The following is an 11,653-nucleotide window of genomic DNA, read 5'->3' as shown; positions in this document are numbered from 1 at the left end:
GATGCGTTAATGAAACACAAGAGGGCAGTCGAGACCATCACATGTTTAACGTCCTCGGACTCCTCCCAAATGACGGGAAAGCCTCCGTTTTTTCAGGCTTTGTCACAAAACAGTGAGGTGGAAGAGTGGATGGAAGAGTAAGCGCGTCCCACGGCATCGTTGTCTGTTAAAATAATATTTTGTTATTTTACTTCAATTAACAATCATCGTGGGGACGTGGAGGAAGCTGACGTTTTTGGTCGATTCACGTCGGATAGCTACAAATATGTTGATGAAGAGGACGCGCAGCTCATTGAGGATTTATCTGGCCTTTGTTCTATTCGATTGTTGTTGCACGGTGGCATATGGACAGCTTTCTTACACTGTTTTGGAGGAGGTAAAGGTGGGCACCTTTGTGGGAAATGTGGCCACGGATTTAAACTTAAACGTGCATGACTTGGAGGAGCGCATGTTTCAGATTTTGAGCGGATCAAAGAGGAAATATTTCGACGTGAATGTGAAAACTGGCTCTCTTTATGTGAGTGAGAGAATAGACAGAGAGGAGCTCTGTGCTCAGGCTGCAGCATGCACCGTCAATGTAGAAGCAGTTATCAACAAACCTTTAAAGCTATATAGACTGGAAATAAACATAGCCGACATAAATGATAATGCGCCTTATTTCATTGAGAGGCTGCAGACACTTAATATCGCGGAGAATACTTTGCCCGGGGGGACTTTTGGTTTCATTGGGGCGTCAGATCTCGACGTTGGAAAAAATAGTGTTACTGCGTACAAGATTAGTCCGAATGATTATTTTTCTCTTGATTCGCACAAAGGGGAGGGTGCGGCTTCTAAGCTTGTGCTCCAGAAGCCTTTAGATCGAGAAAAACAGCATTCAATTACACTTACAGTGACTGCAGTGGACGGTGGGAATCCACCCAAATCTGGCACATGTCAAATTCTGATCAATGTTTTAGACAACAATGACAATGCTCCTGTGTTTAGCACTTCTTTATATAAAACGAAAATTTTAGAGAACTCACCACTAAATAAAACAGTCATCACACTGAATGCAGCGGATGCAGATGATGGCTTGAATGGTGAAATAGAATATTCACTCAGGCGTAAAGGGCAGGACCATGTTTTGGATTTATTTGGAATTAATCCTAAAACAGGTGTGATTTTCATCAAAGGAGAGATAGACTATGAAGAAAATTCTGCTTTTGAGATTCATGCACAGGCCACGGACAAAGGTCATCCTCCAATGTCTACTGACTGTAAAGTCTTGCTTGAAGTGGAGGACATAAATGACAATGCTCCCGAGATTAGTGTGACGTCACTGCTAAACACAGTTAAGGAGGATGCGGAGATCGGCACTGCTATTGCTCTTGTGTCTGTACTCGATAAGGACGGAGGAAGGAATGGTGTCGTTCAAGTTACCATTATGAATGGGACCCCATTTAAATTAGAAACAAATTATAAAAATTATTATTCATTAACGGTAAATGGCCCACTAGACCGAGAGACTCAGACCTACTATAACATTACTATAGTAGCAATTGATGAAGGCACTCCACCTATGTCCAGCACTAGTGTAGTTTATGTTCATATTTCTGATATAAATGACAACGCTCCACACTTCTCAGAATCCTTCATTAATATTTACATCAAAGAAAACAGCCCACCAGGAGCAGTGATTCATAAAGTGACAGCAGTTGATGATGACATTGATCGAAATGGACAAGTGACTTACTCGTTTGTGCAAAGTAGTACTGATTCATTGCCGATAACTACAATGACAAACATTAACTCAGAAAGTGGAGTTATAGTTGCTCTTCAGTCTTTTGACTATGAGAGGTTGAAGACATTTCAGTTTAAAGTTCAGGCCACAGACTCTGGTGCTCCTCCGCTCAGCAGCAACGTGACTGTTAATGTTTTTATCCTGGATGAGAATGACAACAGTCCCGCCATTTTGGCTCCCTATTCCGAACACGGCTCAGTTAACAGCGAGAGCATCCCCTATTCTGCCGAAGCGGGATACTTTGTGGCAAAAATCAGGGCAGTAGATGCAGACTCTGGCTACAATGCACTGCTCTCCTATCACCTGTCTGAGCCCAAAGGCAGTAATAACCTCTTCCGGATCGGAACCAGCACCGGGGAGATTCGGACCAAGAGGCGAATGAGTGACAATGACCTGAAAAGTCACCCCTTGGTGGTGTTGGTGTGTGATAACGGAGAAGTCTCCCTGTCAGCTACTGTGTCTATTGATGTGGTGGTGCTTGAAAGCACAGCGGACATCCACACTCAGTTCAGACATGTGCCCAATAAGGAGGAGAGCTTCTCCGATTTACACTTGTATCTGCTCATCGCCATTGTGGCCGTGTCGCTCATCTTTCTGCTCAGCCTCATTACTTTAGTGGCCTTCAAATGCCACAGACAGACAGACGGACCTTTCGACAGGTACAGCGCCCCAATGATCACCACCCACCCTGACGGGAGCTGGTCTTACTCCAAAGCTACTCAGCAGTACGACGTGTGCTTCAGTTCAGACACACTCAAGAGTGACATGGTGGTTTTTCCTATGCCCTTTCCACCTGTAGAAGCAGAACTGATCAGTATTAATGGAGGAGATACATTTACCAGGACTCAAACTTTACCTACTACTGACAAGGTAAGAACAAACAGTATAAATGCATGCTGTTTCTATAATGCTTCTGGTGGAAAGTGAGCAGAAAGCTGTTGACAGGTTTTCTGCATAACAATTCTACAGGTCTGCTCAATGGTTAAAAGGTATCTGCATCCATGGTGCTGATGAAAAGCTCAAACTATTTAGTGGTTGAAACATTAGTGTAGCATGTGACCAAATCCTGTTTAATGATACGGGATGTATCATTAAACAGGTTCTGTATTTAATGTAAATTATTGTAGTTTGAAATTTGCATAATTTACATGTTTTAAATATCATCACATTGCTAAAATGATGGCTCGTGTCATTTAATGACATTCTTTGTAAATGAATAAAAATATACTTTGGCAATTATTTTATAAAAATAACGCAGTTCAACATTGAGTGTGTTTATTTAGCAAAACAAGTATCCACAGTATCCACCTCATATGGTCAGCTCGTTGTGCAAATATTGCAACGTTTCACTGTGATGAGTGAATTAAATTTAATGTAATTACATTTATTTGCCACAAGGAGGCCCACTAGACCATGACATTGTGGAGCGCGTCAGAATACACTGACTCCTCCCAAGGAGAGAGGGAAAGAAAGCTGATTTTGTCCCTCTGGTCTTTGTGACAAAGAGATGCGGTGGAGAAGGAATACAAATGTATATTTTGCTAAACAAAAAATGAGAACTTGGATGATAATAAATTGAGTCAAGGATTTTTATTTTTATTTTTTTTTTTACATTGCTTGGCGTCGTTTGGATTGGATTGTTCCCTTTGTTGGACGGATGGGACGATGTATTTCTCAAGCAAAACTAGACGTTGCTGGATATATTTTGCTGTTCTGCTCCTGAAATGTTTGTATGAAGCGGCCAATGGACAGCTTTCATATTCCGTCTTAGAGGAGGTAAACCCGGGGACTTCTGTGGGAAATATCGCCAGGGATCTCAACGTCGACGTAAAGACGTTAGAATCTCGCGTGTTTCAGGTTGTCAGCAATTCTAAGACAAAATATTTCGACGCCAATCTAAAGAGTGGCGTTCTTTTTGTCCGTGAAAGAATAGACAGGGAGGAGTTGTGCGCAAAAGCTCCAACATGTACAATAAACGTGGAGGCTGTGATTAATAATCCATTAAATCTTTATCGCTTGGAGGTAAATATAATTGATATAAACGACAATTCACCCGTATTTTCGGAGGCTGTACAGTTACTTGACATTGCAGAAAGTACATTACCGGGGCTTAAAATTGGGTTAATTGAGGCAACAGATTTGGATGTTGGAAAGAACGGCATTAATACATACAAGCTCAGTGCAAACCAATATTTTTCTTTAGACATCCACAAAGGGGGCGAGGGTGTGTCTGCAGAGTTGGTGCTGCAGAAAGCATTAGACCGCGAGCACGACTCTGTCATACACCTCACACTGATGGCAGTAGACGGGGGAACCCCACCCAGGTCCGGAACATCACAAATTAGTATTAATGTTTTGGATAGTAACGACAATCCTCCTGTTTTTAGTAAATCTTTATACAAAATCAAAATCCCAGAAAATGCACCAAAATACACCACTTTGATCACACTTAATGCAACAGACGCGGACGCTGGATTAAACAGTGAGATACAATACTCTTTGAGAAAAAAAGGACAGGATCATGTTTTAGATTTATTTGAAATTAATCCTAAAACCGGTGTGATTTTCATCAAAGGAAAGATTGACTATGAAAAAGATTCTGCCTTAGAAATTCATGCACAGGCAACTGACGGAGGCAATCCACCATTGTCCACTCACTGTAAAGTGCTTGTTGAAGTAGAAGACATAAATGACAATGCTCCTGAGATTATTGTGACGTCACTGCTAAACACAGTCAAGGAGAATGCTGACATCGGCACTGCTATTGCTCTCGTATCTGTATTGGACAAAGATGGAGGAAAGAATGGAGTTGTCAAAGTTGTAATTGAAAATGAGTCTCCATTTAAATTGGACACAAATTATAGAAATTATTATTCATTAACTGTAAATGGCCTGCTTGATAGAGAGACTGAGGCCCACTACAACGTCACTATTGTTGCATGTGATGAAGGGACTCCGTCTATGTCCAGCACCAGTGTAGTTTATATTGATATTTCAGACGTTAATGACAACGCGCCTCACTTCTCAAAGCCAATCATGAATATTTACATCAAAGAAAATAGTCCACCAGGAGCAGTGATATGTAGAGTAACTGCGCTTGATGACGACATTAATGAAAATGGGGATTTGACATATTCACTTATGCAAAGTAACACTGACTCCATACCAATCACCACAATGATTAACATCAACTCGCAAAGTGGCGATATAGTCAGTTTGCAGTCTTTTGACTATGAGAAGATAAAGACATTTCAGTTTAAAGTTCAGGCCACAGATTCTGGTATTCCTCCACTCAGCAGGAACGTGACAGTCAACATTTTTATCCTGGATGAGAATGACAACAGTCCCGCCATTTTGGCTCCCTATTCTGAACATGGCTCCGTAAACAGTGAGAGCATCCCTTATTCTGCTGAAGCGGGATACTTTGTGGCAAAAATCAGGGCAGTAGATGCAGACTCTGGCTACAATGCACTGCTCTCCTATTACCTGTCTGAGCCCAAAGGCAGCAACAACCTCTTCCGGATCGGAACCAGCACCGGGGAGATTCGGACCAAGAGGCGAATGAGTGACAATGACCTGAAAAGTCACCCCTTGGTGGTGCTGGTGTGTGATAATGGAGAAGCCTCCCTTTCAGCTACTGTGTCTATTGATGTGGTGGTGCTTGAAAGCACATCTGACATCCACACTCAGTTCAGAAATGTGCCCATCAAGGAGGAGAGCTTCTCCGATTTACACTTGTATCTGCTCATCGCCATTGTGGCCGTGTCGCTCATCTTTCTGCTCAGCCTCACCGCTTTAGTGGCCTTCAAATGCCACAGACAGACAGACGGACCTTTCGACAGGTACAGCGCCCCAATGATCACCACCCACCCTGACGGGAGCTGGTCTTACTCCAAAGCTACTCAGCAGTACGACGTGTGCTTCAGCTCAGACACACTCAAGAGTGACATGGTGGTTTTTCCCACGCCCTTTCCACCTGTAGAAGCAGAACTGATCAGTATTAATGGAGGAGACACATTTACCAGGACTCAAACATTACCTAACACTGAAAAGGTAGGCTGAAAATATATTTTCCGGGTTTGTCATACAATACTTGTGGTGTTTTAACTGTTATTCATGTACATGTAGCCTTTAGCTCAAACATGAATGGCCTTTTGAAAACAATTTATAAGTAGTGAAATTACCAACAAGTCCTCCAACAAATACGACCATATTGGTTGTTTTACCATACATGAAAAAACAACCAAGTAGTCCATATTGTAATCCCACTTTGTAGGGTAATTACAATTCATGAGTCAAAACGATCTTAATGTAATTTTATCTCAGGTGTAAGGCAAACAAGTGACGTGGTTTATTCACAGTATATTGTACAGGTTGTTGAACAATGGTAAGATGAGTACGTATTTAACACTTTAGTCTGTTGACATCTTGAGGGTATATTTTTATCCTAAATAATTCTTGTTTAAATACATCTTAAATACATCACAGGCAAAGTATTCTTCTAAACAATATATATTTATTATTATTATTTTTATTTTTTATTTTATTTTTTATTTTTTACTTAACAGCTGCCTCAACTATTCTATCGTGGGACTTCCTGTCCATGGTCTGAATTTATTTATTTAATAATTTTACATATATAGCCTAGTTTCATTCAGGTTATATTATGCCTATTGCCTTGCTCTCAAAATCTGCATAATACTCCATATTTAATGGGAGAAAATCTTGTAATGAAAAGTTTTAGTTATTTAATTTGGAAGGAAACAACTTTTTCGGAAATTTCTAATGTAACAATGCGATGTGAGTTTGTCAAATAAAATAAAATAGCACAACACCTCTATGATAGTTTCATATTTGGAGTCCATGATCTTTTATGAAACTGTCTTGTGCACAGAAAAGGACAGAAGACATTATTTTAAGTATGTTGGACATGTATGCTGTGTAACAATGATATGGTAAAAATACTTGAGCCTTTGATGGTGGATTCTGTTGAGCACTAGATGTTGGCCAACATCTTACATCAAAGCATTTGTTTGGGTAGCATTGCAGTATTCAGGTTTATTTTTGTAGTGGCTACTTACAGACTTGTGTAGAGTGAAATGTGCTGTCCATGGTTCTGAAAATCAAATTTTGTCAGTTCTGAAGTTTTGTCAGAATTGGGAATACATTAATCTACAGCTTTAGGATATGTCTTAAGTTTCTTTAAGTACTTGCTAAGATTGTAACAACTCTACCTAGTCATAACATTATAGGAACATAGTTGAAAAAACAATATTGTAGAAACTCTCTCTCTTTTTCTTTAATTTATCTGATATGTTTTTATGTTATCTATTTTCAAGAAATACATCTCAGTGATTTATCTGTTGAGAATTATCACATGAAAAAAGTTATTTGGATTTCCTAAGTTTAAACATATACAGCAGTTGTGCATGACTAAAACAACAACACCTCATAAAATAAAAATTTATGGACGCAACTGATATGTCTCAAAATTAAATTTGATTGTCTAGTCAATGGTCATATTTTCAGTTTGTATGAAATGTTAGATTCAATTGGACTTATTTGATAGGTCAACTGGTTTTGTTTTAGGCTGTGTGGTGCTGGTTGTAGTTCATGTGAATGCCCACAAGATGACACAGTAGACCGTGGCATTTCAGCACCCTCATCCACTGCGCTGGGCTCCTCCCAAATGTGCGTGCTGTTTTTCGTCATTGGAACAAAGAAGCTCAGACGGTGAAAGAGGTTGATACGACTTGGATCGTGGTTGTTGCCATTTGTCGGTTTGTTTAAAACAAATCCTTCATATAAGTCATTTTTTTGCATCATTTAGCCTATTCCTTTATATCTTATATGGATGTATGAAATGATGCGTTCGTCGGGCAGATGGACTTCTGTGCGGATGTATTTGCTCTTCGTGCTGCTGGAATGTTACTGGGAAGCCGTGTGCGGCCAGCTCTCTTACTCGGTGGCGGAAGAGGTGAATGTTGGAACCGTTGTGGGAAATATTGCCAAGGATTTGAACCTAAACGTTCAGGATTTGGAGTCCCGCATGTTTCAGATTGTTGCAGGAACCAAGAGGAAATATTTCGAGGTAAACCTAAAGACTGGCGTGCTCTATGTAAATGCGAGAATAGATCGAGAGGAACTGTGCGAAGATGAAGCCAAATGTTCACTCAGTGCAGAAGCCATCATTAATAATCCCTTAAAATTATACCGAATTGAAATTACAATATTAGATGTAAATGACAATTATCCCGTATTTTCTAGTCATTTACAGGTGCTTAACATTAGTGAGACTACTACACCAATAGGATATAAATTTCCTCTGCACCCAGCTCACGACGCAGATGTTGGTAAAAATACAATAAATTCATACAAGCTCAGCCAAAATGAACAATTTTCTCTTGAGGTACAAAGAGGGGAAAGTGTGACATCTGAATTAGTGCTTCAGAGACTTTTAGATCGAGAAAAACAGCCCGTGATCACACTCACGTTGACTGCTATTGATGGAGGAACACCAGCTAAATCAGGAACACTGACTATTGTTGTGAATGTGTTAGATAATAACGACAATGCTCCTATATTCAGTCAAACGCTATATAAAGCTAGCATATATGAGAATATTGAGATTGGTACATCAATAATCACGTTAAATGCAACCGATTTAGATGAAGGACAAAATGGACTAGTGTTCTATTCTTTCAATGCAGGGGGAAGAGAGAAACTAACAAATATGTTTTCTATTGATGAAAAAACGGGGACAGTATCAAATACGGAAAACATTGACTTTGAAAAAACAAATGCATTTGAACTCAGAATACAAGCTAATGATGGAGGCACTTCTCCATTAACATCTCATGCCAAATTGCTGATAGAAGTTTTAGATGTTAATGACAATGCCCCTGAAATTGCTGTTACATCATTAATGAACACAGTGAAAGAAGATGCAACAATTGGAACAGCTATTGCAATTGTTTCTGTGTTGGACAAAGATGGTGGTAAAAATGGTTTGGTGCACTGTAAAATTAATAATGATGTGCCTTTCAAACTTGAGTCAAATTACAAAAACTCATATTCTTTGGTTGTTGGGGGCCCACTTGACAGAGAGACTCTATCTGTTTTCAATATCAGCATCACTGCAAATGATGAAGGCACACCCTCTCTTTCCAGCACAATTTTTATTACTGTGCACATCTCAGATGTTAACGACAACAAGCCTCACTTCTCAGAGTCCCTTATCAATGTTTATATCAAAGAAAATAGTCCACCAGGAGCAGTAATAAATAGAGTGACTGCATTGGATGATGACATTGATCAAAATGGGCAAGTTACTTATTCATTTGTACAAAGTAGCACTGATTCAATGCCAATAACTACAATGATAAACATCAACTCAGAAAGAGGAGACATAGTTGCTCTTCAGTCTTTTGACTATGAGAGGTTGAAGACGTTTCAGTTCAAAGTTCAGGCCACAGACTCTGGTGTTCCTCCGCTCAGTAGCAACGTGACTGTTAATGTTTTTATCCTGGATGAGAATGACAACAGTCCCGCCATTTTGGCTCCCTATTCCGAACACGGCTCAGTTAACAGCGAGAGCATCCCCTATTCTGCTGAAGTGGGATACTTTGTGGCAAAAATCAGGGCAGTAGATGCAGACTCTGGCTACAATGCACTGCTCTCCTATCACCTGTCTGAGCCCAAAGGCAGCAACAACCTCTTCCGGATCGGAACCAGCACCGGGGAGATTCGGACCAAGAGGCGAATGAGTGACAATGACCTGAAAAGTCACCCCTTGGTGGTGTTGGTGTGTGATAACGGAGAAGCCTCCTTGTCAGCTACTGTGTCTATTGATGCGGTGGTGCTTGAAAGCACAGCTGACATCCACACTCAGTTCAGAAATGTGCCCATCAAGGAGGAGAGCTTCTCCGATTTACACTTGTATCTGCTCATTGCCATTGTGGCCGTGTCGCTCATCTTTCTGCTCAGCCTCATCACTTTAGTGGCTTTCAAATGCCACAGACAGACAGACGGACCTTTCGACAGGTACAGCGCCCCAATGATCACCACCCACCCTGACGGGAGCTGGTCTTACTCCAAAGCTACTCAGCAGTACGACGTGTGCTTCAGCTCAGACACACTCAAGAGTGACATGGTGGTTTTTCCCACACCCTTTCCACCTGTAGAAGCAGAACTGATCAGTATTAATGGAGGAGACACTTTTACCAGGACTCAAACTTTACCCACTACTGAGAAGGTAGGCAATCCATTCCTTCTAACTTTCCTGAATGCTTGGTTGCATGTCATTATATTGTGTAGTTATGATGAAAATAGTTTGACAAATATGTACCACTTGAAGTTACGATGGTCTTTACAAAAGCAACTTGTGAGGATTCATATAAGTAAAAAAGTCATGGTGTTATAATTGTAATTTATAGGGGATTTGCGTTTTTTAACAATTTCATATTTGTTGTCCATAATTGTTAGGAAATAATGTCTCAAGCAAGGAAGAGTGTGGTGATTTTCTTTCAGTAGGCTATATCAATGTAAATGAAAAGTGGTATTGAGGAATTGACGTTGGAGTCTGTTGAGCACTAAGAGGGTTTTTTTTTATCCATCAACATTGTTCCAGGTCAGATTTTGCACTTGTTGAAATACAGGTGATATAATCTTACAATATTTAGGTTTATTTTGTAATGGCTGCTACAAAGTCGTATGTATTGTGAGATGTGCTGTCCATGGTTCTGAGTACATTTTTATGATTGTTCATGAATTAGTGCTTTGTCAGAATTCAATATGAATGAATTTATTAAAACATTCCGGAATACATACATTCCATTGTGTATATTTATATTTTGTAACCTTGCCTATATTTACCATATTTTATATAGACTGGGGTGTAGAGGAGTGGGTTTGGGGTAATATTGTTGGGGTAAATGCTGGCATTCATTGTTTATCTTGTGTCGGTTCTTAATCATTACAATACTGATGTCACTTTAATATTATTCTATTCAGATAGTTCCCGAAAAAAGTGACATGCATGTATGAAAATCATATAAACGAAAAGAGGAAAATCACAAATACTGCAGTAAAATTGTTGATTTAAAAAATATATATTTTATAGTTAATGTGATGGGCTTTACTATTAGCGGTCTCGATAGCAATATATGCATCATAGCCCTGTGATGTTAGTTGTAGTTCATGCAAACGTCCACTAGAGGACACCATGGACCATGACATTGACGCATCATTATCCGTGGCGCCGGGCTCCTCCCAAATGTGCGTGCTGTTTTTCGTCATTGTAACAAAGAAGCTCAGACGGTGAAAGAGACTTACGCGACGGGGATTGTTACACAGAAGAATTAATTCAAATTTTTGGGATTTTCCCTTCATATCAAGCCAATTTTTGCACCATTTCTACCTTTTCACAGTACCCTATTTGGATGTATGGAATGATGCTTGGGTCGGGCAGATGGAGCTCAAAGCGGATATATTTGTTTTTCGTCCTGCTGGATTGTTACTGGGAAGCCGTGTGCGGCCAGCTCTCTTACTCGGTGGCGGAGGAGGTGAACGTGGGGACTGTTGTGGGAAACATTGCCAAGGATTTGAACCTAAACGTTCAGGATTTGGAGTCCCGCATGTTTCAGATTGTTGCAGGAACCAAGAGAAAATATTTCGAGGTAAATCTCAAGACTGGCGTCCTCTATGTTAATGAGAGAATAGATCGAGAAGAATTGTGCAGAAAACAGGCGAAATGTTCACTCAGTGTAGAAGCTGTCATTAATATTCCTTTAAAACTATACCGCATTGAAATAACAATATTCGATGTAAATGACAATTACCCGTTGTTTTCTAGTCATGCAGAGGTTCTGAACA

The 11,653-nt window shown here is 40.1% G+C and overlaps 1 protein-coding gene across 17 annotated transcripts in view; it reads left to right on the top strand.

Annotated features, from left to right (window-relative positions):
• LOC147168462 (protocadherin alpha-C2-like) overlaps positions 1-11,653 on the top strand; it is a 156,308-nt gene that overhangs the window by 84,339 nt on the left and 60,316 nt on the right. Inside the window, exon 1 of one of the 17 annotated variants that reach the window (XM_086085320.1) lies at positions 123-2,650. The exons of 14 other annotated variants lie outside the window; for them this stretch is intronic. In XM_086085320.1, coding sequence (XP_085941446.1) covers positions 266-2,650 — 2,385 coding nt within the window. In that variant the 5' untranslated portion in view covers positions 123-265. Of the gene's footprint in view, positions 1-122; positions 2,651-3,263; positions 5,834-7,513; positions 10,035-11,653 lie in introns of those variants that run through there. 2 more of the 17 variants (XM_086085317.1, XM_086085314.1) reach the window with 2 other exon arrangements.

The sequence above is a fragment of the Leptonotus elevatus genome, chromosome 9 (genome assembly GCF_054856555.1).
Source record: "Leptonotus elevatus isolate MCC_2025b chromosome 9, RoL_Lele_1.0, whole genome shotgun sequence".
NCBI classification, from domain to species: Eukaryota; Metazoa; Chordata; class Actinopteri; order Syngnathiformes; family Syngnathidae; genus Leptonotus; species Leptonotus elevatus.
This window is presented reverse-complemented; position numbering and strand designations above follow the sequence as displayed.